At 52.0% G+C, this 21,999-nt stretch overlaps 1 protein-coding gene across 2 annotated transcripts in view; it reads left to right on the plus strand.

The window, feature by feature from the left end:
• TSPAN14 (tetraspanin 14) overlaps positions 1-15,363 on the plus strand; it is a 57,697-nt gene extending 42,334 nt beyond the window's left edge. For both annotated transcript variants that reach the window (XM_010820606.4, NM_001046448.1), the window contains 7 exon segments: positions 3,625-3,675; positions 5,434-5,580; positions 7,092-7,262; positions 9,394-9,519; positions 10,784-10,828; positions 12,559-12,678; positions 13,757-15,363. In XM_010820606.4, coding sequence (XP_010818908.1) covers positions 3,625-3,675; positions 5,434-5,580; positions 7,092-7,262; positions 9,394-9,519; positions 10,784-10,828; positions 12,559-12,678; positions 13,757-13,828 — 732 coding nt within the window. In that variant the 3' untranslated portion in view covers positions 13,829-15,363.
• Positions 15,364-21,999: the final 6,636 nt, after the last annotated feature.

Genomic DNA, 21,999 nt, shown 5'->3' on the forward strand with positions numbered 1-21,999 from the left:
CTCAGGAATGGAAAGTCATGCACCCCATGAAGGAAAATGAAGTCCTTTATCAGCTGGCTAATCCAGTGGGAGGACTGAAAAGTTGGGGATCGGTGTGATGTGGTGGAAGGAACCTCATGTCGGCTCCTTGGCACCCATGTTTCAGCAGCAGAGGGACCTTTGGCCGCGTGGTGCAGTGCTGTCTCCAGTGCTTGAGGTGGTGCCTAGCATTTGCTCAGTGTCCATTGCACGAATGAGTGAGTAAATGAATGAACTGAGACTCAGGATCGGGGTCTTCTCCCTCACTGCTTACTGAATTGTTACTGACCGGAACTTGGGTTCACTCGCCCAACTTGCAGCAAAGCCAGTTAATTGACACGAGGTTGTGGTGAAGGGAAGTACAAGGTTTATTGCAGAAAGCCCAGCAAGTAGAATGGGCAACTTGTGCTCAAAAGACCCCAACTCCCCAAAGGCTTTCAGACATGTGTTTTTATTTATTTATTTATTTATTTTTTAATTTTATTTTTAAACTTTACAGTATTATATTAGTTTTGCCAAATAGCAAAATGAATCTGCCACAGGTATACACATGTTCCCCATCCTAAACCCCCCTCCCTCCTCCCTCCCTGTACCATCCCTCTGGGTTGTTTCAGTGCACCAGCCCCAAGAATCCAGTATCATGCATCGAACCTGGACTGGCAACTCGTTTCATATATGATATTATACATGTTTCAATGCCATTCTCCCAAATCATCCCACCCTCTCCCTCTCCAACAGAGTCCATAAGACTGTTCTATACATCAGTGTCTCTTTTGCTGTCTCGTACACAGGGTTATTGTTACCATCTTTCTAAATTCCATATATATGCGTTAGTATACTGTATTGGTGTTTTTCTTTCTGGCTTACTTCACTCTGTATAATAGGCTCCAGTTTCATCCACCTCATTAGAACTCATTCAAATGTATTCTTTTTAATGGCTGAGTAATACTCCATTGTGTATATGTACCATAGCTTTCTTATCCATTTGTCTGCTGATGGACATCTAGGTTGCTTCCATGTCCTGGCTATTATAAACAGTGCTGCGATGAACATTGGGGTACACGTGTGTCTCTTTTCCTTCTGGTTTCCTCAGCCCACTTTCACCATTACTATTCAACATAGTTTTGGAAGTTTTGGCCACAGCAATCAGAGCAGAAAAAGAAATAAAAGGAATCCAAATTGGAAAATAAGAAGTAAAACTCTGACTATTTGCAGATGACATGATCCTCTACATAGAAAACCCTAAAGACTCCACCAGAAAATTACTAGAACTAATCAATGATTATAGTAAAGTTGCAGGATATAAAATCAACACACAGAAATCCCTTGCATTCCTATACACTAATAATGAGAAAACAGAAAGAGAAATTAAGGAAACAATTCCATTCACCATTGCAACGGAAAGAATAAAATACTTAGGAATATATCTACCTAAAGAAACTAAAGACCTATATATGGAAAACTATAAAACACTGGTGAAAGAAATCAAAGAGGACACTAATAGATGGAGAAATATACCATGTTCATGGATTGGAAGACTCAATATAGTGAAAATGAGTATACTATCCAAAGCAATTTATAGATTCAACGCAATCCCGATCAAGCTACCAACGGTATTCTTCAGAGCTAGAACAAATAATTTCATAGTTTGTATGGAAATGCAAAAAACCTCGAATAGCCAAAGCTATCTTGAGAAAGAAGAATGGAACTGGAGGAATCAACCTACCTGACTTCAGGCTCTACTACAAAGCCACAGTTATCAAGACAGTATGGTACTGGCACAAAGACAAAAATATAAATCAATGGAACAAAATAGAAAGCCCAGAGATAAATCCAGACAAGTGTTTTTAAAGGCAGATGTTCGTAGTGAGGGCCACAGGGTATGTGATTAGCTTGTGGACTTTCTTCTGATTGGTTAGTGTTGAACAGATAATGTTTCAGAAATCTGAATCATCAGCCTTCCCGTTCCAACCAGTCTGGGGTCTACACTTCTTGTGGTCAATGTGTAATTGCCCTCCTCCACAGAGTGGGGGTCTTACTTCTGCAGAACAACTTAAAGATAGTGGTAGATTGTTATCTAAATCCCTTCTGGAGGAATCGGGAGTCCTGTGACTCCTGTGTCATTATTCTAATCATTAACTGCTTGAATCTGCTCTTTGGAACAGGTAGGGGGAGGGGAGGCCAACAAGAAGCAGGGGTCATGGAGGGGCTTGTACCCGGTAAGGTCCTTCAGGGTTCTGCTCGGTTTCAGTCTCCCCTTTTCTTTGATATTCCTTAATCTCAAGGAGAACGGGGTGGGACAAGAAAGGGAATGAAGTTATGGATAGAGCGATTAATCATCAACTTGTCAGGGAACTTGGATTCAGGGAGACTTGGGTTCAGAGTTCTCGTCCTGGCCCTGTCGGCCCCTGTGGTACTTAGTCAAGTTGCGGGGGGCGGGAGCGGGCGGATCAGGTCACTTAGCAGGACTTTTTCACTTGAAGTCCACAGACTGCTGTGGGAACCAGCAATGAGGAGTCTGTGAACCCTCTGAAATTCCCTCCAAAATGTGGGGCATGTGCACATTTTCTGAAAGTGGCCTGTGATCCAGAGGAGGTTGGGAACTCCCGGGCTTTCTCCAAAGGCCTTTCTTCTGAGTCCAGCCTCCTGGGGCTTGCAGTGGGCAGGAGGGTCCTGGATCTGGAGAACACACTTGGGAAACTTGCAGTCACAGAGAACCTTGCCCTGTTGTTTATCACCAGGTCCTGATAAATGGCGGCACAACGCCAGCAGAATGTACGGCAGTTGAGCAGAACAACAGGGGGCTGCTTAATTTCCGAGACCACGAGGTGTTTGCTCTGGAAAACCCTTCCTGGTGTAGGGAGCTGTGGGGTGTATCTGGAGGGTCTCTTTTTGTCATGGGGCAGGTGGGGCACCTTGGCACCAGTGGGCTCCTGTGGATGAGAGGTCAGGGTTGGGGGACACGGTTCTGGGGTTGGCACATGGCTCAGTGCAGGCCTCTTAATTCAGTAACATAACCCAGCGTTCCCTGATCACAGGTGTGTCCCGCCACGAGAGTGTAAGTATGGTAGGGGAGGAAGCTCAGCCTGGCAGCTGCTTTTCTGTGCTTGGAGTATGTCTCCAGGGCTGGGACCCAAGAAGGGTGGCAGTCCTGTGCAGAGCCTTACCTGCACTGGGAGCCCTTGAAGGCGTCACAAGGGATGATGTCCTCTTCACACCAGGCAGTGCACTGCATTGAGAAGGGACTTGTGGAAGAGGAAGGAAGCAGGGTGTGGCTCAGTGTCTCTGACCCCAGAGTCTCTCCTGATCAGAGACTGTTCGAGATCTTTGTTTCTGCTCTCCCAAGCATGGGGCCAGCTGGGGTTGAAGGACTTTGTCCCAGCAGTCGGGGAAGACAGGTGTGAGTTACCTGAAGAGCCTCACTGTCCCACCGTTCAGCTGGAGTCCCTGTCGTCTGCAGGGACCGAGGGGCTGCCTTGCCTGCCCAGCGTGGACATGAGCCAGGAACCCCCTCTGACACTAGCAGTCTGGTCCCTCCTCTGAGAAGCATGTTCGTGGAGCTGGTTTCTGACCTAACTTTCTCTCTCTTTGCCCTGCCCTGCTCAGCTGGCTGGAGTTGTCTTCCTCGGAGTTGGATTATGGGCGTGGAGCGAGAAGGTAGGTGTGACTGTCACTGGAACCCTGAGCAGTAGTCCACCAGGTTCATTCAGCTTTAATTGTCCCTTTCTCCAAACTCCTCCCCAGAGAGCCCCTCCTGTGCAGGGCAATGATTTGTGGTCATTAACCTTTACAGAGCCAGTTCTTGGAAGTTACTTAACTTGTGATGAAAACTCTTGGGGTCCTGTGGCTAGCTTGGCTTCCCTGTGGCAGGTTTGCTGCTAGAGGCCAAGGCTGGGCCAGTTGGGATTTTGAGCCCCATGAGCATGGAGAGCCCTCTCTTCCGTTTCCAGAAGTCCCGAGTCATCCCGGGGCGTGTCCAGAGCTGTGTCCAGGGCAGGCCAGGGGCTACCTTCTGGAATGGACTGTGCCTCTGGAGCCAGCAGGTCCCTGAGCACAGCTGTGGTGATTCCTGAAGCTCTCGTTCTCGCCCATGGATAGGACCCCTGAGTCAGGGAGTTAGGCTCTGGGTTGTGCCCCCTGGGTGCCCTGCGGTGCAGGGGCACATCTTTAGCGCCCACGAACCTCATTGCCCAGCCTATGGAGGATGGGGGAGGAGAGGAAAGCAGGCTCTTACTGTCTGGAAGGACAAGGGGCATTTGGAACTCCAAGGAGGGGGCTAGACCGCATGTGAGCAGAGTGGACCTTTGGTGCACCTTTTGCACCGTAAGTCGGTGGGTACTGGGGAGGTGGAGAGACGAGGCAGGAAACAGTGAGAGCTAAAGCTTTCTCTTAAGCCTAAGGCCCAGGGCCCTCTGTTCCTTCAGTGGAGCCTCTCTTTACTTTCAGAAGGAGGCAGGAGCACTTAGGTCTGCGGGCTTTGTTGCCATGGCCTTGGGAACTGGATACGGTCTGCCTTTAGGTTTAGGCCCCTTTAAGGGCTTGCAGTGCCGTGTCCCTTTGCCCTAGTGACCGAGAAGCTGGTGCAAACCATGACTCCTAGCGCCACCGTGTGACCAGAACGGAGCAGCAGCATCTCAGCCAATCGGGCCCAGAGCCTAGGCCTGGCTACCCTGGCTGCCCGGTTCCCCCTGGGCGTCTGGCCTGGCTGCTCTTTGCTTCTTCCTCCGTTGAATCCTGTAGAACTGCTCTGTCCATTCCAGTTCCCATTAGCCAGATGTGGCTGATTATATCTAAATTAATTAAAGTGAAATACAAATTAAAATGCACTTCTTCAGTTCCACTAGGCCTCATTTAAAGTGCTCAATAATAGTACGTGTGACCAGTGGCTGCCATTTTGAACAGCGCAGATATATACAGGACATCTGCATCGTCACGAAAAGTCAGCGGACAGTGCTGTCTTCATCTGTCCCTGGTGCCTGTGCTGTTCACAAGCCTGTTCGTGTTGAAGCTGTTTTCATCTCAAAATAATGGCGTTCTCCATGAATTGAATGCAGAGTCAGCTGCCAGATGACCAAAGGCCAGGGCCTTTGGGTGCCTTGACCACAGGGTCCCCCAGGGCCCCTTCTCACCCCATCTATATCCTACAGGCTACAAAAGAAGCATGGGGTCTGCCTGTGAGGAACTGACAGCCTAGATGGAGTCTGGGAGCAGGAGGGCCACTGGGAGCTGAGGGAGGCAGAGATCTGCTGGGCCTCTAAGAGGGCAGCGGGGCAAGGCCATGCGCTGGCCTGGCACTTAACGAGAAGACAGCCCTGGAAGGCAGCTCCCTGTCCTCATTTAGTTGCAGCTCAGTCCCCCCAGGGCACTCTCAACTCTTCAAGGCTGATGTTACCCTGCTTTCTCTGCCTCTTTCAGGGGGTGCTATCCGACCTCACCAAAGTGACCCGGATGCATGGAATTGACCCGGTGGTGCTGGTGCTGATGGTGGGCGTGGTGATGTTCACCCTGGGCTTTGCTGGCTGCGTGGGGGCCCTGCGGGAGAACATCTGTCTGCTCAACTTTGTGAGTGGCCCGGAGTGGGGGTGGGAGGAAGTATGGTGGGGGAGGTAGGAGTGCAGGCTCTGTAGGACAGGCTTAGCCTTATACCTGCTGGAGTGGGTGGGGCGAGGTAGCCACTCTTACAAGCCTGCCCCAGGATCCGGCAGTGAGGGGAGGAGGCAGCCCTCTGTTCCCTGCTGCCCCCTGAAAAAGGTAAGGTTCCAGGAGACACTCAGATGAAGTAGGCCCTCAGCCGGGGAAAAGTTGGGCCCCTCTGGTTTTCAGCTCCTAGTGGGCAGGGTCACCTGCCCCTCCCTCACCTTTTATCTGCCCCCTGCAGTTCCAGCTATTTGTCTGCTGGTCACCTTTGCCCTTCCTGGCTAAGATCAGAAGATGTCAATAATGTTAGGAAATCTTTTGCCTTCTCCAGTGGGTATGAATCTGTTGGATGTACAGTGCAGAATCCTCGATTTCCTGGCAGAACTTTGAGTTACTAAGAGTTAGTTTTATATTTAGATACACATTTATTTTGAAATGCGTTCAGCTAAAATTAAATAGCACCTGGTGGGGGAAACACATAATCATATTTTGCAATATATTATTTGTTGAATTTATTAGACCAAGCCTTTTATTCTGGGCTTAAATTAAAAAGCAAAACACACTTTTTTTTTTCCCCATGCTTTTCATTTTTGTTTGGTTATCTTGCTTCTCTGTGAATGGAGATTACATTCTGGGAGGCCTTGTACGTATGTATGTTTGTGTGTGTGTGTGTGTCTTATTTTGAGATACTGCTGGCTATAGCATAAATGCTTAGTGTGCGGTGTGGCCAGTGCTAGTGGCTGTGATAACACGAGCTCCGCAGGCCGGAACCCCGCCTTGACAGAGGGGTGTGGACCTGTGGCTGCAGTGGCTTTGACAGAACTCCACCCCCGTGGTGCCTCTGCTCTGCAGAAGTTTTAACGCAGTTGACTATTGTATGCACACAGAGTAGGTACTGATAACATTAGCAACTCCAGAGTTGTCAAGAGCCCTGCCAGGGGACTCAGATGTCCTGCATCTCAGGCATGTGACCTGAGTGAACCTCGGTTTCCTTATCCCTAAAGTAGGAGTGACAGATTTCTAGCAAGTGCGATGGCTGTAGGTGTGAGGAGAGAGGTCAGATAGGATGTCTGGGGCACAGTCCCTACACTAAAGGAGCTGGCAGCCTGGTAGGCCAGGATAGCCATTCATTCCTATTGTGGGGTTTCCTTGTTGGAGGGGTGCTCCTTCATAGGAGATGGCTGGCCCATTGTCTTGGAGCTTGCTTGTCCTTTCACTCATCTGACTCTTACCAATAGTGCAGCAATGTGAGCAGGGATGAGGTGAAACCAGGGTACCCAGCCCATCACGTGGGATTCCTCAGCTCCAGCGCAGGTCTCTTGGCTGCCAAGCCCGTGCTCTTAGTGGGAGGCAGAGGTTCTGGGTCAGGTGGGGGTGTGGTCTGGCTGGGAGGCTGAGGTGCGGTGACACCCACTCCCTGCTTGTCCCCCCTGCAGTTCTGCAGCACCATCGTGCTCATCTTTTTCCTGGAGTTGGCCGTGGCCGTGCTGGCCTTCCTGTTCCAGGACTGGGTGAGGGACCGGTTCCGGGAGTTCTTTGAGAGCAACATCAGATCCTACCGGGATGACATTGACCTGCAGAACCTCATTGACTCCCTTCAGAAAGCCGTAAGTACCACGCCCGCCTTCTCCCTGATAGAGCTTGGTTGTCCTGGCTTCAGTCTGTGTGCGTGGCTGGGGGCCCAGGCTGGTGAGGAACATTGGACCCTCCTTCCTCAGCTCTGCCCTCAGCAGGGAGGCCAGGGTGGTGCCACCCCTGCCTCTGAACAGATTAGCTTTGTCCATTCCTGTGTGCTGATGGGCCAGGCTTGCTCAGCGTACTGTCCCCCAAGTGCTTCAGGCAGGCAGTCTAGCTTCACTCGTGACCACCCCCACTCCCTCGGGCCTGGACCTCTCCAGCCCTGACCACGCAGACAGCCACAGTCCCTTGGGCCCTGTGGGCACTGAGGGGCAGAGCTAGGCACATGACTCCCTGTCTGAGGCTATTCCTGTCCCTTTCCTTCCCGGGACCTTTTCCCCTTCCTGTTTGAGAGGACAGAGCCGCCTGGAGCAAACTTCTTTAGACCGAGAGGAATGTAACCTCCCTGGAATATGTCCCCGGAGGTTAGTCTAAGCAGTCCCAGGCGGTGACCTTTTCTCGTCTGACCTCCATCCCCGTTGTGTGTGGCTGCACCTGGAGGCTGGGACCACAGCTGTCCCCCATCCCTTACCTCCCTTCCCCCGGGAGAAACCCACTCCCCACCATGCCGGCCTGTGCAAGGCTGCTGTTTGATCTCTGCTCTACCAGAAAACCTGCTGCTGCTGCTAAGTCACTTCAGTCATGTCCGACTCTGTGCGACCCCATAGATGGCAGCCCACCAGCCTCCCCCGTCCCTGGGATTCTCCAGACAAGAAGACTGGAGTGGGTTGCCATTTCCTTCTCCAATGCAGGAAAGTGGAAAGTGAAAGTGAAGTGGTTCAATCGTGTCCAACTCTTAGCAACCCCATGGACTGCAGCCTACCAGGCTCCTCAGCCCATGGGATTTTCCAGGCAGGAGTACTGGAGTGGGGTGCCATTGCCTTCTCCAGCCAAAAAGCCTAGCTTCCTCAAAAACTTTTTATAGGGAACCTTTTGGTTCTGAGAAGAAAATAGCATTAAAAATAACTTTGATCTGTTCTCCTTATTAACCAGAACTTGTTTGCCCCGTGTTTCACGTATCCTGAGATCGATCCAGCAAAACCCATTTATGTGATCAGAGATCCTTCCTGTGTTGTTGGTAGAGACCCGCGTGCGTCTGTGAGAGTCGGCACCCCACCCCCTCCTGACAGCACTGCCTGAGGCGCCTTTTCCTTTTCTATTCAAGGCTCCTCGATTCCACATAGCCTGGGGCTTGCTGGTATCAAGGATCCAGGTCTCTGCCCTGGCCTTAAAGACACTGTAGTTTCCTCCACTGCCTTCCTCTCCTCATGGTGAAATATTGGGTATTCGTTAGAGCGCCTGGAACCCTGGAGGGTGGTTGTGGGAGAGAGACGGGCTTTTACCTCAGAAATGAAAGTAAAGCAGAAATCCTGGTTGTGGGCTTGTAATTAGGGCTGTAACTGTGTCAGCTCTAAGGACAAGTGCAAAAACAACATCTGGTTGGGACACTGCTGATGTCACAAAGCTGCTCTCAGTGCACTTGGTTTTATGAGTTTTTAGACAAAGGGAGGTTTTCTTTGCTGCTTCACCAGATAGGGACTGCTTGTGGGAAAGGAGGATGAGACCCTGGGTCGGGGGCAAAGCTTCGATTGCATTACCATTCACCCTAGTTGTAACTCTTTCCTTGGGAGTACGTGTTCAGCAGCTGTTTTCTGTAGAGACACAAAAGGTGACTGGGGTCAGCTTGGCCTTTTCTTGGGGAGGAAGGCACACTGACCATGGGAGGTGTTCTCTTGCCAGGTGATAGAGGACCATATAGGAAGGAGAACGAGAAGCCTGCTCTGGGCTGGTTAGGGGGCAGTTGGGGAAGTTCCAGGGTGAGGAGGGAGTAGAGCTGAGGCCAGGGCGCTGCCCGGGGTGTTGGGCCCAGACAGGGCCTGGACGCAGTTCCCTTCCGTAGGACCACCAGGGTCACCTTGGTCACGTCCCTGTGATGGCAGGTCCGTTGGGTGGGCCTTGATTTCTCTGCGTGATACATAGAGGCACACCAAATCCCTCGTCCCTCAGACAGACACCACCCTGTGCTTGGAGCTCTGATGGTCCCTGGCGTTGTGATTGCAGAACCAGTGCTGTGGGGCGTATGGCCCTGAAGACTGGGACCTCAATGTCTACTTCAACTGCAGTGGCGCCAGCTACAGCCGTGAGAAATGTGGGGTGCCCTTCTCCTGCTGCGTGCCTGACCCCGCGGTAAGTCGGCTCACCTGTGGACAGTCCCTCTGGAGTGGAGTGAGCAGTTCCTGCTTCCTTGAGGGCTGTGGCCACTTCTCTCCTGCGGACTCACTGAGCACCTGGCTCCCCTTCCACTTGCCTGGGGCTCGTGCAGCTCTGAAATCCTATATGTAGAAATTCCAGGAACGTTTTCACACGGCCCACCCTGGCTCTAGTGGGTTGGGTGAAGCAGGAGAAAAACAGTGTTACCCCTCCCGGGAGGGGCTCTCACTCAGAGAGCCTGAACAAGATGCTATGAGTGTAATGAACCCAGGTGTCCCTTTCTCTGGAGAAAATGCCCAGTCCTCAGAAGCCTGGGACGATGGGGTACATCGCCATCTGGGGTGACACAGAATTTTTACTGTTCTTTCTTCTTCACTGGTTTTCCTCTCCGGTCTGCAGACTAACATCCTTGAGTTCCAGAAACTGAGCTCTTGGGTGACCTTTTTTTTTTCTTTTGGTTACACTGTGTGGCTTATGGAATCTTAGTTCCCCAACCAGGAATTGAACCTGGGACCTGGCACTGAAAGCTCCAAATCCTAACCAGTGGACTGCCTAGGGAGGTTCCTCGGGTTCCCTTGAAGGAGCGCTCAGTGTTTGCCTGAAGAGGGTCTGAGCCGAGGGGACAGTTACACTGTACTGTCAGTGTGGTCACACTGTTGGTGCTGGGCCACAGGCCCTGGGCAGGTTCCTCAGATCAACAGAGGCTGCAGAGCACAGCTCCACGGTGACTGTGAATTCTTCAGCAAGGGTAGGTTTTCCCCTCTAGCACAGGGATCTGCAGACTGCAACCCCTGTGCCACAGCCGGCCTGCTGTTGGTTTTTGCCTCACCTGTGAGTCAAGAATGGTTTCAGACATTTTTAAGTGAACATAAATCAAAACAAGAATAATTTGTGACATGTGAAAATCATGCAAAATTCAAATTTCATTGTCTATAAATAAAGTTTTATTGAAATACAGCCATGCCCATTCATTTATATATTGTCAATGGCTGTGTTCACGCTCCAACAGCAGAGTTAAAAAGCAGCTACGTAGACGGGTCAGAAATATTTACCGTCTAGTCCTTCATGCAGAAAGTTTTCTGACCCTGTCCTAGCATGAAAGGTTAGCTGGCAGTGTGCTGGAAGGGTGTGTGCTGTAATGGAGTTGGTGCTCATGTTTGGTTGTGACTTTTCTAGAGCTTTCTACCACTAGTTTCTCAAGAGTACAAAAATGACGAATTTTTTCTGTTTTTTCTAACAGCAAAAAGTTGTGAACACACAGTGTGGCTATGACGTCAGGACTCAGGTGAGAGCCCCCATATTGCATATGAATTTTGAATTCTTTAGGTCTATTCCCCAGGGTCTGACTCCCTGATTTAGCACAAGTGCAAATTGGATGGGAAACCCAGGGGAGACTTAAGGAGCCAGAGGTGCCACCTAAGCTGGGAACCAGGCAAGCTTGGAACCAGCACACACATGTTCATGCACACATCCTCCCGAGAACAATGATGCCTGTGATTTCAAACTCTGTGAACTGCAATCCCAAAATCTAGCAGTTGCTACATGAGTGGAAAGAGGTCAGGTGGAAGTTTGGGAGAACAAAGGCTATATGTTGGAGAAGAGGCTCCTTGGAATCCTAGGAGGTATCTGTTATCTAGGGGTCCAGGATGGAGCTGCAGGAGCATATGTCTTGGTCCAGCTGCCGAGTGGAGACAGTGGTGGCAGGGCAGGAGTGGGGCTCAGCCCTCTAAGGGCTTCTTCAGGCTCCACTCGGATGTGAAGAGGTGAGGCCTCACCCAGCCCTTGCTCTGATGGCCTCTGCTGCTGTGAATGACAGCTGGTCTGAAAGAGAGGGATCTCAGGGAACCTGCAGACACCCCTCCTATTGGTCGTGGACACTGGGGATGTGACCCTCCTGTTTGGGAAACCTCAGCTCCCTCTGCAGTGAGCTCCCCTTGACAGGGATGGGCCCGTGTCAGCATCAGCCTCTCCAGTTAATGAATTTTGTCACCATTTGTATTAGTCACTAGGGCTGCCATAACAAAGCGCTCGGGCTGTGGGGAACAGAGGTTTATTTTCTCACAGTTCTGGAGGTTAAAAGTCTGGGATCAAGGCGCCAGTAGGGTTGCTCCCTTCTGAATCCTGTCTCCTTGGCTCAGATGATATCTTCTCCTCCCTGTGTCCTCAAATGGGCTTCTCTCTCTATGTCCTAACCTCTTCTTAGGGGACCCCAGTCATACTGGATTAGGGCCCACTCCAGTGACCTCATTTTAATGTATTTACTTCTTCTTTACAAGCCTGTCTCCAAGTACAGACACACTCTGAGGTCTTGGGGGTTAGGACTTCAACATACAAATTTTAGGGGGACATAATTCAGCTCCTAACACCGCTAACAAATGAATGTTCTGTCAGTGTTTCATGAGTGATGCTGATAGGGGAGGGGGGCCGGAGCTGGTTGCTGTGTGGGGAGGTGGGTGGGGACATAGGAACCGGCTGTGGCCCATCCCTTTGTGCTTCCTGAGCTTCCACTTGGGGTCAGGATTAGAAAGAGCCGGCCGGCTTGTGTCTGCTTATGCAGGCTCTGCTTCCTGGAACCGGTCTCCCATGGGCTAGGGGACACGACCTGAGAAGCTCCTTCCCTTCCCTCTGCTGACTCAGAAGACGCTGAACCCTCTTCTCCCAGTTTCTCTCTTTGAGGCACATCTTTCCCCCGCACCTCCCAGCCTGCTCCCCTTTCTCCAGATACGGGCTGTGGAGTGTGTTGATCTTGAAATCTGTGGAGACCCTCACAGAAAAAGTTAAAGATCACAGTGAGGGAGCCTTTACTTAGGCAGACTGTCCAGGGAGGGGCAGAGGCCAATGCCAGCTGATGTACTTCTGGAGAGTTCTGTCTGTCCATCTGTCCTCGGCATCTCCCTCTCAGATCCCTCATTCCCCACCAACCTTTGCCCTGCCCTTGGCGGGAGCCCACTAGAAAACCAACGTGGGGACAGCCTGCGTGTCACAGGCTCAGGGCAGTGTCGTGTCTCCCTGCAGCTGAAGAGCAAATGGGACGAGTCCATCTTCACGAAAGGCTGCATCCAGGCGCTGGAGAGCTGGCTCCCGCGGAACATCTACATCGTGGCTGGCGTCTTCATCGCCATCTCCCTGCTGCAGGTCTGTTCCCACTGCCCGTGTGGCTTCCTCCCCGCTTATAACCACACCTGTCCCCTTGAGTCAGATTTCACACGGGGAAAGACGCTAGTGGCTCGGGCTAGTCCCCGAGGCCAGGGGTGAGCAGGCTGGCTAGTGTCTGCCAGGAGAAGAACTAGCTAGGGAAAGTCGAGAATTCAGTGAATCAGAGAAACCAGGGGTTTTTCAGTACTACCCAGGGCTTGGAGGAGAAGCCAGCAGCCTTGTGAGCAACTTCTGAAGCAACTGAGGCTGCTGCTCTGTGGAAAAACACACCGTTTAGAAAATGTACAGCTCTGACCTTTCCTGGAAGGAGGGTCACTGACGTGGACTCGGGGTCACCAGCTGTCCATGCCCTTTTCCCTCCTTTGCTCCGTGGCTGGTTGATCTCAGAGGAAAGCCGAGAGACAGGCGCAACGGGAAAAGGAAACAAAAAAACTTACTTGCAAAGCAGGCAAGAACTCAGACTTAAGAAGGAGTGGCTCATCAAATACCAACCACAACAAGAACTTAAAACTGGGGAAAAAGCCAATTTCCTCAGGTCACCGAGTTCACATTAGTCTGTTCTTGGTAGAAAAACATCATTCTTCCCACACGGTTATCCCAGCCACTGAGGTCAGAGTGTAGCTTCAGACATCAGCACAGGCCAGGGCGTATTTATTGTAGAATCCAGGTTTATGGGAAATGTTCAAGATTTGTTATTTTGGGAATCAGAACCAGTCACTGACCCTGTCATTTCCAGTTTCACCCAGCACACAAAGCGTGTTGTGGTTTGCGGTCTGGGATATGCAGGGTCATGTTGCAGGCAGGCCAGAGCATCCCTTGTGCTTCTGTGGTGCTGCAGTTTGCCCCTTCCAGGCTCTTGGGACATGGCAAAGCAGACCCCAGGCTCCTCTGTCTTAACTGTGGGTTGGTCTCCTTTGGTGTGTGCCCGGTTGCTGCTTTCTGTCCTCAGTCTCTGTGGGCAGGTGTGGGGGTGATGGGCAGTGTGGGGTACCCTCTCCAGCATGCCCTCTGGGCCCCGATGCTGATGGCCGCTGCCTCTGCTGCCCTTTGTTTCCAGATATTTGGCATCTTCCTGGCGAGGACCCTGATCTCAGACATTGAGGCGGTGAAGGCAGGCCACCACTTCTGAGGAGCCAGAGGCAGGCAAGCGGAGCTGAGCCACACCGTGGAGGCAGCAGCCCTTCTCCAGCATTAGCGTCATGTCCACAGGGAGAGAAGCAGAAGCACCTGGCCAGAGCCGGCACCCCGCCTTCGGCATCCGCGTGATGTGACCTCTGTTTCTGCTTGCCGGTGCTGAAGACCGAGGGGCCCCCTCTAACCCGCAGAGACTTGTGACTGACACCCCCACGGGGGTCCGCCCAGAGTCAGAGGCTCCGTTTTTAAGTGGGGGAAGTGACTGAGGGACCGACTGCTCTGGTGGCTGCACCCTGGCCTCCATCGCACATGTGGTTGGTGCTGGCCTCAGGGGCAGCCCCATCTTCTGTGGACCTCCGAGTGCCAGCGGGGCCTGCGGTGTCTGCACACATTGGGGGTGTGGGCGGGGATCCTCAGCCACATCCAAGTGAAGTAAGCCTGAGCCAGCACGTGGCTGGTGCCACGGGAGTGCCTCGTCCCCTGTCCCCTCCAGCCCCCCAGGACGGGAACTGCTCCAGCCTAACAGCATTATGCCCTGATGGCACGGGGGGCGGGGGGGGGGCGGGGGGCGTGGCTTTCCTCTTGAGCGTCAGCTCTCCTTTTCCTAAAGTGTGTAAATAGTTTATTTATAGGGGTAAGAATGTTCTCACACCACGTCTTCATTTCCTCTGGCATTCTCTCAACAGCCTTACGCGGTGTCTGGGACTGACGCCATCCCTTTCAGTTCCCTTGAGTGTCTCTCAAACCAACTCCATCAGCTTCTCCTTATCATCCCTCATCACCTAGCTGCACTCACATACTCCCCCTTTGTCTACGTGCCCCTGACACGCATACCGTCACTCCCCTCCCCACTTGGCCTCACTGTCTTCTGGTCTTGGTGCTACTGAAACTGTTACCCGGAACTTGAATCCTGACCCTTCTCTACCGCAAAGCCAGGGAACCCTAGCCAGAGACAGCCAGCCGGAGACCTTTGGCCAGGGCTCCTCTCCAGGCTGCATGCAAAGGGCCGGCTGGCCGGCCTGGCATTTTTTTGCCTCTCCTTGGACAGAGAAGCCCTGTAGCCAGCCCCTGGGCTGAGCCATGGACCCCAGCCTGTAGCTGGATAGAGGCTCATATATTTCGTTGAAGACTTTCGTGGTGACCCTCCAACCCCTGAAGGGGATATCTGTGGTCATTGTGTCCACCCTTCGTGTCAGGGTTTATTGGGGGCCTGCTTTTGGAAATGAAGTCTGTCTGATGTCCTGAATAACTTCCCGGGGGAAGCTGGGATGTCTGTGCCGCTTTGGCTGGGCTACACTCTAACGCCTCTCTGGATCTTGTCCTGCCAGTTCTGTCCTCCTCGTTCAGGAATGAGCGCTACCTTCACTCACTCGCCGAAGTGTACATGCCGGTGTTTGTTGATGATGTTGGTTTTGTTGTTTTTTACAGTTTTCTCTGTAGACTAGAGGAAGAAGAATGCTTGTGTTTTTAGGAAGTGTGATGCTTTTCTTTGACTGCCAAACTCTTTTATGGAATATATCTTTATATTAATGCTGTTGCTTTGATTGTTTTTGTTTGGGGTCATAGCAAGATGGCATTAAGCACCTCAGTGGTAAACTTGGTTGCCAAGGGAACCAGTGGGATTGGGTGTGAGTAAGCACCACAGGAAGGTAGCCGGTTGACACAATCTGAAATAAATTTCATCAGGTGATTTTTTTTTTTTTTTTTTTTTAGATTCCATGTGCCACTTTCAGTGATTGGAGGTTACGATACAGCAAGCTGGCTTGCTCAGCTGTAAGCACAGGGACTTTGACTCTGTAGGCCCAGAGGCAATGTTATTTTAGGTCATAAGCATATAGCCCCAGGTGGTAAGGTCCAAGCAAAAGAGCCTGGGAACACTGGGCTGGAATCTGAGACTGCGTGAGCTGTGTCCCCCAGACCTGCTGGCCCACGTGTGGAGAGGGTTAGCGGCTGTGCCTGCCTCGCCAGTATGTCTGATCCAGCCCGCCCTAGGGGAGTCAGTGTCCGCAGGCTCTCCCTGCTGGTGTGTGTGCACCGCAGCTGCTCCTCGACAGCTCTGCCGTTCCGTCTATTCAGGTGGACCTGGTGACCCCTTGTAAATATCTTTACAGGTCCCAGCCCAGTTCAGGGTGAAGTCTACCTACCTGTGACTTTTTAGAGTTGGGTTTGTTTCTTATTTTACAGAACTTGCTGACCACTTTCAGCCATCTCTTCTGACTCTGAGTTGTGCTGAGGGTAGAAGAGAAATGCAGGCTAAGGAGTGCTGACATGGCATCTCCAACGCTCTGGACTCTCCGCAGAGCCACAGTGCAGCCTCCTGGTCACGCCCTGCCCAGCCTCCCCTGAGCCCCCAGCCACTCCCTGTCCTCTCAGACCACATAGGCCAGCCTGTGCCTCTGCACGTCCCCTCCTGCCCCACCTCCCCCCCACCCCATACACTCTTGCTTGAAAGTTTCAGGGTCTTTGCTTATCCTTCCTGTGACTCCTGTCCACCTCCTCCTCCTGGAACTGCCATGCTATTATTTTTCCCAGTTGCTCTCCTTCTTGTCCCATCCCACATACCCACCTCCCAGAAAGCTTGCCTACCCAGCTCTGTGCTGCCCTGCTCCAGCTTTCCTTCCCAGGAAGCTGCTTGTCTGGCACTGTCCACCTCCCGCCACTACCCACTGCTTTTCTCACTCGCCTGGAAGCCGCTCAGCCCAGTCACCAGACTCAGTGCCTCTCTCTTGTTCCCTGTGGCTCCTGAAGCCCCAGACCACCCCATCCTCAAAGTCCTCTGCTTCTGCTGCCCAAGCTCCCAGGTGCCTGGCCCCCTCCTGCCCACCCTTGTCCCACCTCTCGCTGCACCTGTGCATGCACCAGTCTCCTTGGGCTCCTTTGACCCCAGGGCAGGGCTGCGGGTGGGGCAGGAAAGCCGGGTGGGGCAGGAAAGCCGTCTGTGCTGGTGCTGGGCTGGACTAGGTTTCCCCACATGAATAACAAGAAAAATGAATGGATCCAGAACTTCCTGGAACAAAGGAAGTACTCAGAGTACCTAACAGTTAAAAGCTGATTCAGTCCCCAGATCAGCTCTGGAGGAAACATTTTTGTGTCCAAAACACAAGAAAGGTAAGTTACCAGTGGAGATTTGGAAGAGGTGGATTGAAACTCTGGGAGCCTTGCCCCTGAAGGAGATTTGGTGCCTGTGAACCTTGCTTCTGAACCACTGATTGGTGCCTGCTGAGGAAAACCAGCACCAAGGGCAAGGCTGTGAGAAGGATCACTTTCCTGAGGAGGATCCAGTTACTGGGCTCTGTGGCAGGTTGACAACCATCCGGAGAAAGTCAGTGAAGATCCCTAGCTCTGTACCTGGATCTGGGTGCCTGGTTGAGTTTGGGGGGCCTTTGGGAGAGCATGACATCATCCCAAAGGACCTCTGTCCCACCCTGGGCTAGAGGCCCTGGTTTTGAGCCGCAGGCTCACTCCCTTTCATGACCAGAGCTGCCGTCTGGGTAGCTTACTTACCTTCATGAGCAGCAGCCTCACTCCCCTCCATGACCAGAGCAAGCCTAGTGGGCAGTGAGAAATCAGGCATAGCTTTCTCTCCCAGAGATACTACTTGGGCAGTAATGGGCATGTCTGGGAGTGTAGGCCATTGCAATCTCAGGGACACAGGGGGAGAGAGCTCCTCAGAACAGGAGGCTGGGTCAGAGCCAGCAGAGGAAGGAGTGAGTCTCGGCAGTGGGGACCACCCAATTGCCTCTTGGCTGGCAAGCTCAGAGTGTGGACTGCAAAAAAGGGGAGGAGATATTGCAGTGGTCCCAGGACATCCTTCTGCCCAGGTGTCCGGAGCTCAGCCAGGTCACCTCTGGGTCCAGTGCCCTCAGCTGTCTGGGTGAGTGGAGTGGCTGTATGACCTTGGGTGGGTGTTTTCTAGCTCCAGGCTCATCCACAGGGTTTGTAGGCTGTCTGTCCCCAAACTGTGGTAACCTGTCCCCAGGGACCCACCTTGGTACAGGCCCTGGCATGTGCTCGCCTGCCATCCAAGAGGATGCTGCCCAGCCTTCCAGGGCAGACTGGGCCTCCTGCAGCACCGTTCTCCTTCATCTGGGTGCTCTCTCCAGAGATGCAGAGAACTGTACACTTTTAGCTCCTGTAAACTCAGCAAGACCTGGTTTATCCTCCTCAAACCCAGGTCTCCTGCATTGCAGGCAGATTCTTTCCAATCTGAGCCACCAGGGAAACCCAAGTGTTAGTCGCTCAATTCTGTCTGACTCTTTGCGGCCCTATGGATTGTAGCCCACCAGGATCCTCTGTCTGTGGGATTCTCCAGGCAAGAGTACTGGAGTGGGTAGCCATTCTCTTCTCCAGGGGATCTTCCCAAACCAGGGATCAAACCCAGGTCTCCTGCATTGCAGGTGGATTCTTTAACATCTGAGCCACCAGGGAAGCCCTCAAAGACTACAGTAAAGATATACTCATTCTCAGAACCCTTTTAGGATCTCCAGGGCACCTCAGGACAAGCCGACATGGGCACTATAATACGGCGACTGTGATACAACTTTGGGATTCAAATGGATACTGTTCTGGTGAACTTGCCAGTTTTAGAGATTCCAGCTTTGGAGAAGGAGGAAGTCTGCCTCACAAAGGTCTGGGAGAGTTCTCTCTTCCTCAGTTTTCTTGCCATGCTCTGCATTTTGTATGCCAGCAGTGGCTTCAAAAGCATGGTTTAATAACTACCAAATTAAATTATCACCTAAGACTCTATCACCTCAAGTGACTTTTAAACTAATCTTTCTCTCTTTTTTCAGTATAAGTCGAGACAGTCCACGCACAGAGTATAAAGTAATAAGTACATGTTCTGTTCCCCAGTGACATCCACCACAAAGTACCCTCCTCGGAAATGTGCATGCATATTCAAGTATCTTTTCCACACAAACGAGAATTGTGTTTTGCAATTAATTCTACTTAACTATATCTCAGAAATATTTCTCCGCGGCCAAATACCCATCCACAATGCATTATCACAGTCCACTGAAGGACTGTCATGAGTGAATGAACCTAGTTTTAGAATGGGGATTGTGTTCACAGTCACAGGTAAAAGAAAACCCAGTTCAAACTGACCGAAACAATGAAGGGAGGTTTTTGGCTCCTGAACCTGGAAAGTCCAGAGGTGGGGTGAGTTTCAGGGTTTGATCTGAGTGACTCAGTGATGCCAGCACTGAGGATCTGGTTTCCTTTCCTGTCTGCTCCACCTGTCACGGTGTTCTCATCACCCAAGGCAGAGGGAGGGAAGACCCCACCATGAACCACCTGGAGCCGCTGAAGAGGACGGCATGGTGGTAAAGCCATTTAGGGGATCCCCCCAGCAGCCCCCTGTGTGTGTTCATCCCACTGAAATGCCGTGATGGGGGAACCAGACTCCTGTAGAAGAGACGGACATGGGAAAGGCTGCCAATCACCCCTATTACACTCCTGTGGATGAACATTTTGGTTACAGGGTGTTTTGTTCTTACAAGGGCTATTAAGAACCCCACTATATCTTATTATTAGAATTACTTCCAAGAAGGTTTTTGTAAGGAAAACATTTTAAAGAAATTCTCCAGGGAGGTGGGCTGCCATCATAATGAGCAGCTACTCAGGGCTGGAGTGTTCCTGTGCTGCCAGGCTGTTGAGTGGTAAGGGTGGCCTGAGCACCTGGGATGTACGGGCTAGTTCTGGGGTGAGGGGTGGTGGGCAGGGGATGGGTGACGTGTCCTCCAGGAGCCTGTGACCTGCGACAGCACAGCTTCCACAGGGAGGCTGAGCAAGGTGGCCCTGCAATCCACCTTTGCCTTCGGAGACAGCTGGTCCTGTGAGAAAGGAGTGGTTTGAATGGCATCCTTGTGTACAAATGAGGACATGTGCGCTGGAGATCCAGGGCCGCTCTGAGGTTGCCAGGGAGGGAGCTGCAGAGCCCGGCAGACAAGCCTGCAATGGGGCTTTGGGGTCCAGATGGCTCACTGCCTGACTGCTGGGTCGACCCCCTCCTGGAGAAGGGCAGATCACCCTGATGAGCTCAGCCTATTGGTTTGGCCACTTCCCCAGACAGGCAGCTATGTGCCAGAGGCAAAACTAGACAGTGAACCCAGGGTAGGTGGGGAAGCGGGGGCGGTCTTGGCTCTGTGAGGGTGTATTCCCGTGGAGACTGAGTGGGGTTGCCATTGATCCTTTGCAGTACCAGGCTCTCTGCTCTAGATTAAGGCTTGTGCAGGAGCTCGGGCTTGAAAACAAACACCCCAAGCAAATACCTCACTGCCTCAGTTTCTTCATTTCTCAGGTGGAAATAATTTGAGGTCTTGATTTCACAAGGTTTCTGGGAGAATCTGATGAGTTTGTGTAGAGGAGAGACAGCAAGGTAAACTTGAAAGGTGCTATCAGCTGCCCAGCCACCTACTGCTCACTAGCCTGTAGCCTTTGGAAAGTTATTTAACCACTTTGGGTGTTTTTTGTGAAACACACCTCCAACATGAGGTTGTTTCAAGGTTTAAATGAGATGAGGTGGCTCATCTAAGCATTTTAACATAGGTTTAGATGGATTACTTAGTAGGCACCCCTCACAACTACTGCTAATGCAATTATTGAATTCTATCTAACTACCAGTCCCCACCAGGCTCAGCTGCCTGGGTTATGGGAAACACAGCTCAAGCTCCCAGCCAGAGCTGGGATCCAGCTCTGCAGTTCCCTCCCTGGCAACCTCAGGGTGGCCCTGGATCTCCAGCGCACAGGAAAGGCTTGTTCCTTTTAGGAACAAGGTTTAGGTCTGTTGGGGGCTCAGCCGGTATTTGAGGTTCAGGGTCTGTTTGCTTTCTATGTCATGGTGGTGGGGAGGCAGAAGACGGGTTTCTTCTTGCCAGGAGTGTGGATCCTGCCAGAAACCAACACAGCCTGAGACGTAGCTACTGAAGCCCCCAGAGGAAGCAGTGTTCCTCTCCGGCCAAGGGGGCCAGCAGGGGGCCACAGCCTGCCTTCAAGAGCTCCTGAAGGGATGATCTGGGGGAGACTGGGGAAGGAACCTGGGTTAAAGGAGCTTGGACGAGAAAGAAGAACCTGAATAGATGCTCTGAAACTAGCAGGATGACGTGTTTGGATGGGATGGGAAGGCTCCTATGGTTGGAGACCATATTTGGTTCCATTCCAGGCAGGGAGAACAGAGATGAGAGAAGTGCTGGGACCCACCCTAGGCCTCAGAGTGAGGGGCTGAGTCCAGCGGAGGGGCCTGGAGCAGGCCTGAAGCCAAGGCCAGGAGGTGGTCCGTGCACCTCCCACCTTGACAAGCGAGTGTGTCCAACCTTGATGCAGGATGGCTGCAGCAGGACTGGAGGCACTCGTGTGTGTGTGTGAGAGACGCATGCAGTCCTGGAGGCATGTGTGTAAGACATGTGCATGCAGTCCTGGAGGCATGTGTGTGTACGTGTGTAAGACACGCATGCAGTCCTGGAGGCATGTGTGTGTGTGTGAGACATGCATGCAGTCCTGGATGCATGTGTGTGTGTGTGTGAGACACGCATGCAGTCCTGGAGGCATGTGCGTGTATGTGTGTAAGACATGTGCATGCAGTTCTGGAGGCACACATGCATGTGGGTGTATATACGTGTGTATGCGCACGCATGCACTACAGGTGCTGGAAGTCCTGCTGTACTAGCCCAGGTCCCCAGGAGGAAATCTTCATTTCCAAGACCTTTCGGATTTTATTTATAGCCCTAAGGTCAGGAGGGCAGCTGGTTAACAGTGTCTTAAGACTGTTCTAAGGCACATGAGCCCAGCAGTCTCACCTTCGGGCTCCACCTCGTGGCGGCACCTTCTGGGTCACATCATCCCCTCTCTCCTAGCCCTCACCGCCGAGCCATTTCAGCCTTACTGTGCCTTTGCAGGGAGCCCGGGGTTGCAAGTTTTGTTTGTAGGTGATTTTGGGGGTCCAAGCAGTCATTATCAGCTGGGGCTGGGAGGAGGGCTGTGTTTTCTTTTTAGTTTTAGATCTGTTCTTGCTTTGTTCTACTTTTAAAAGTCAGCACAGCTATGATCATACATGTGGAGAACTGACCTCTGGGAGGGACTGAGCACCCTGTTGCTAGAGGTAGGCAAACCCAGGCTGGACACCTCCTGTTGGGGGTGATATGGATGGGGCTGCCGGGGAGGTTTGCACTG

Source organism: Bos taurus, chromosome 28 (assembly GCF_002263795.3).
Source record: "Bos taurus isolate L1 Dominette 01449 registration number 42190680 breed Hereford chromosome 28, ARS-UCD2.0, whole genome shotgun sequence".
Classification (NCBI taxonomy): Eukaryota; Metazoa; Chordata; class Mammalia; order Artiodactyla; family Bovidae; genus Bos; species Bos taurus.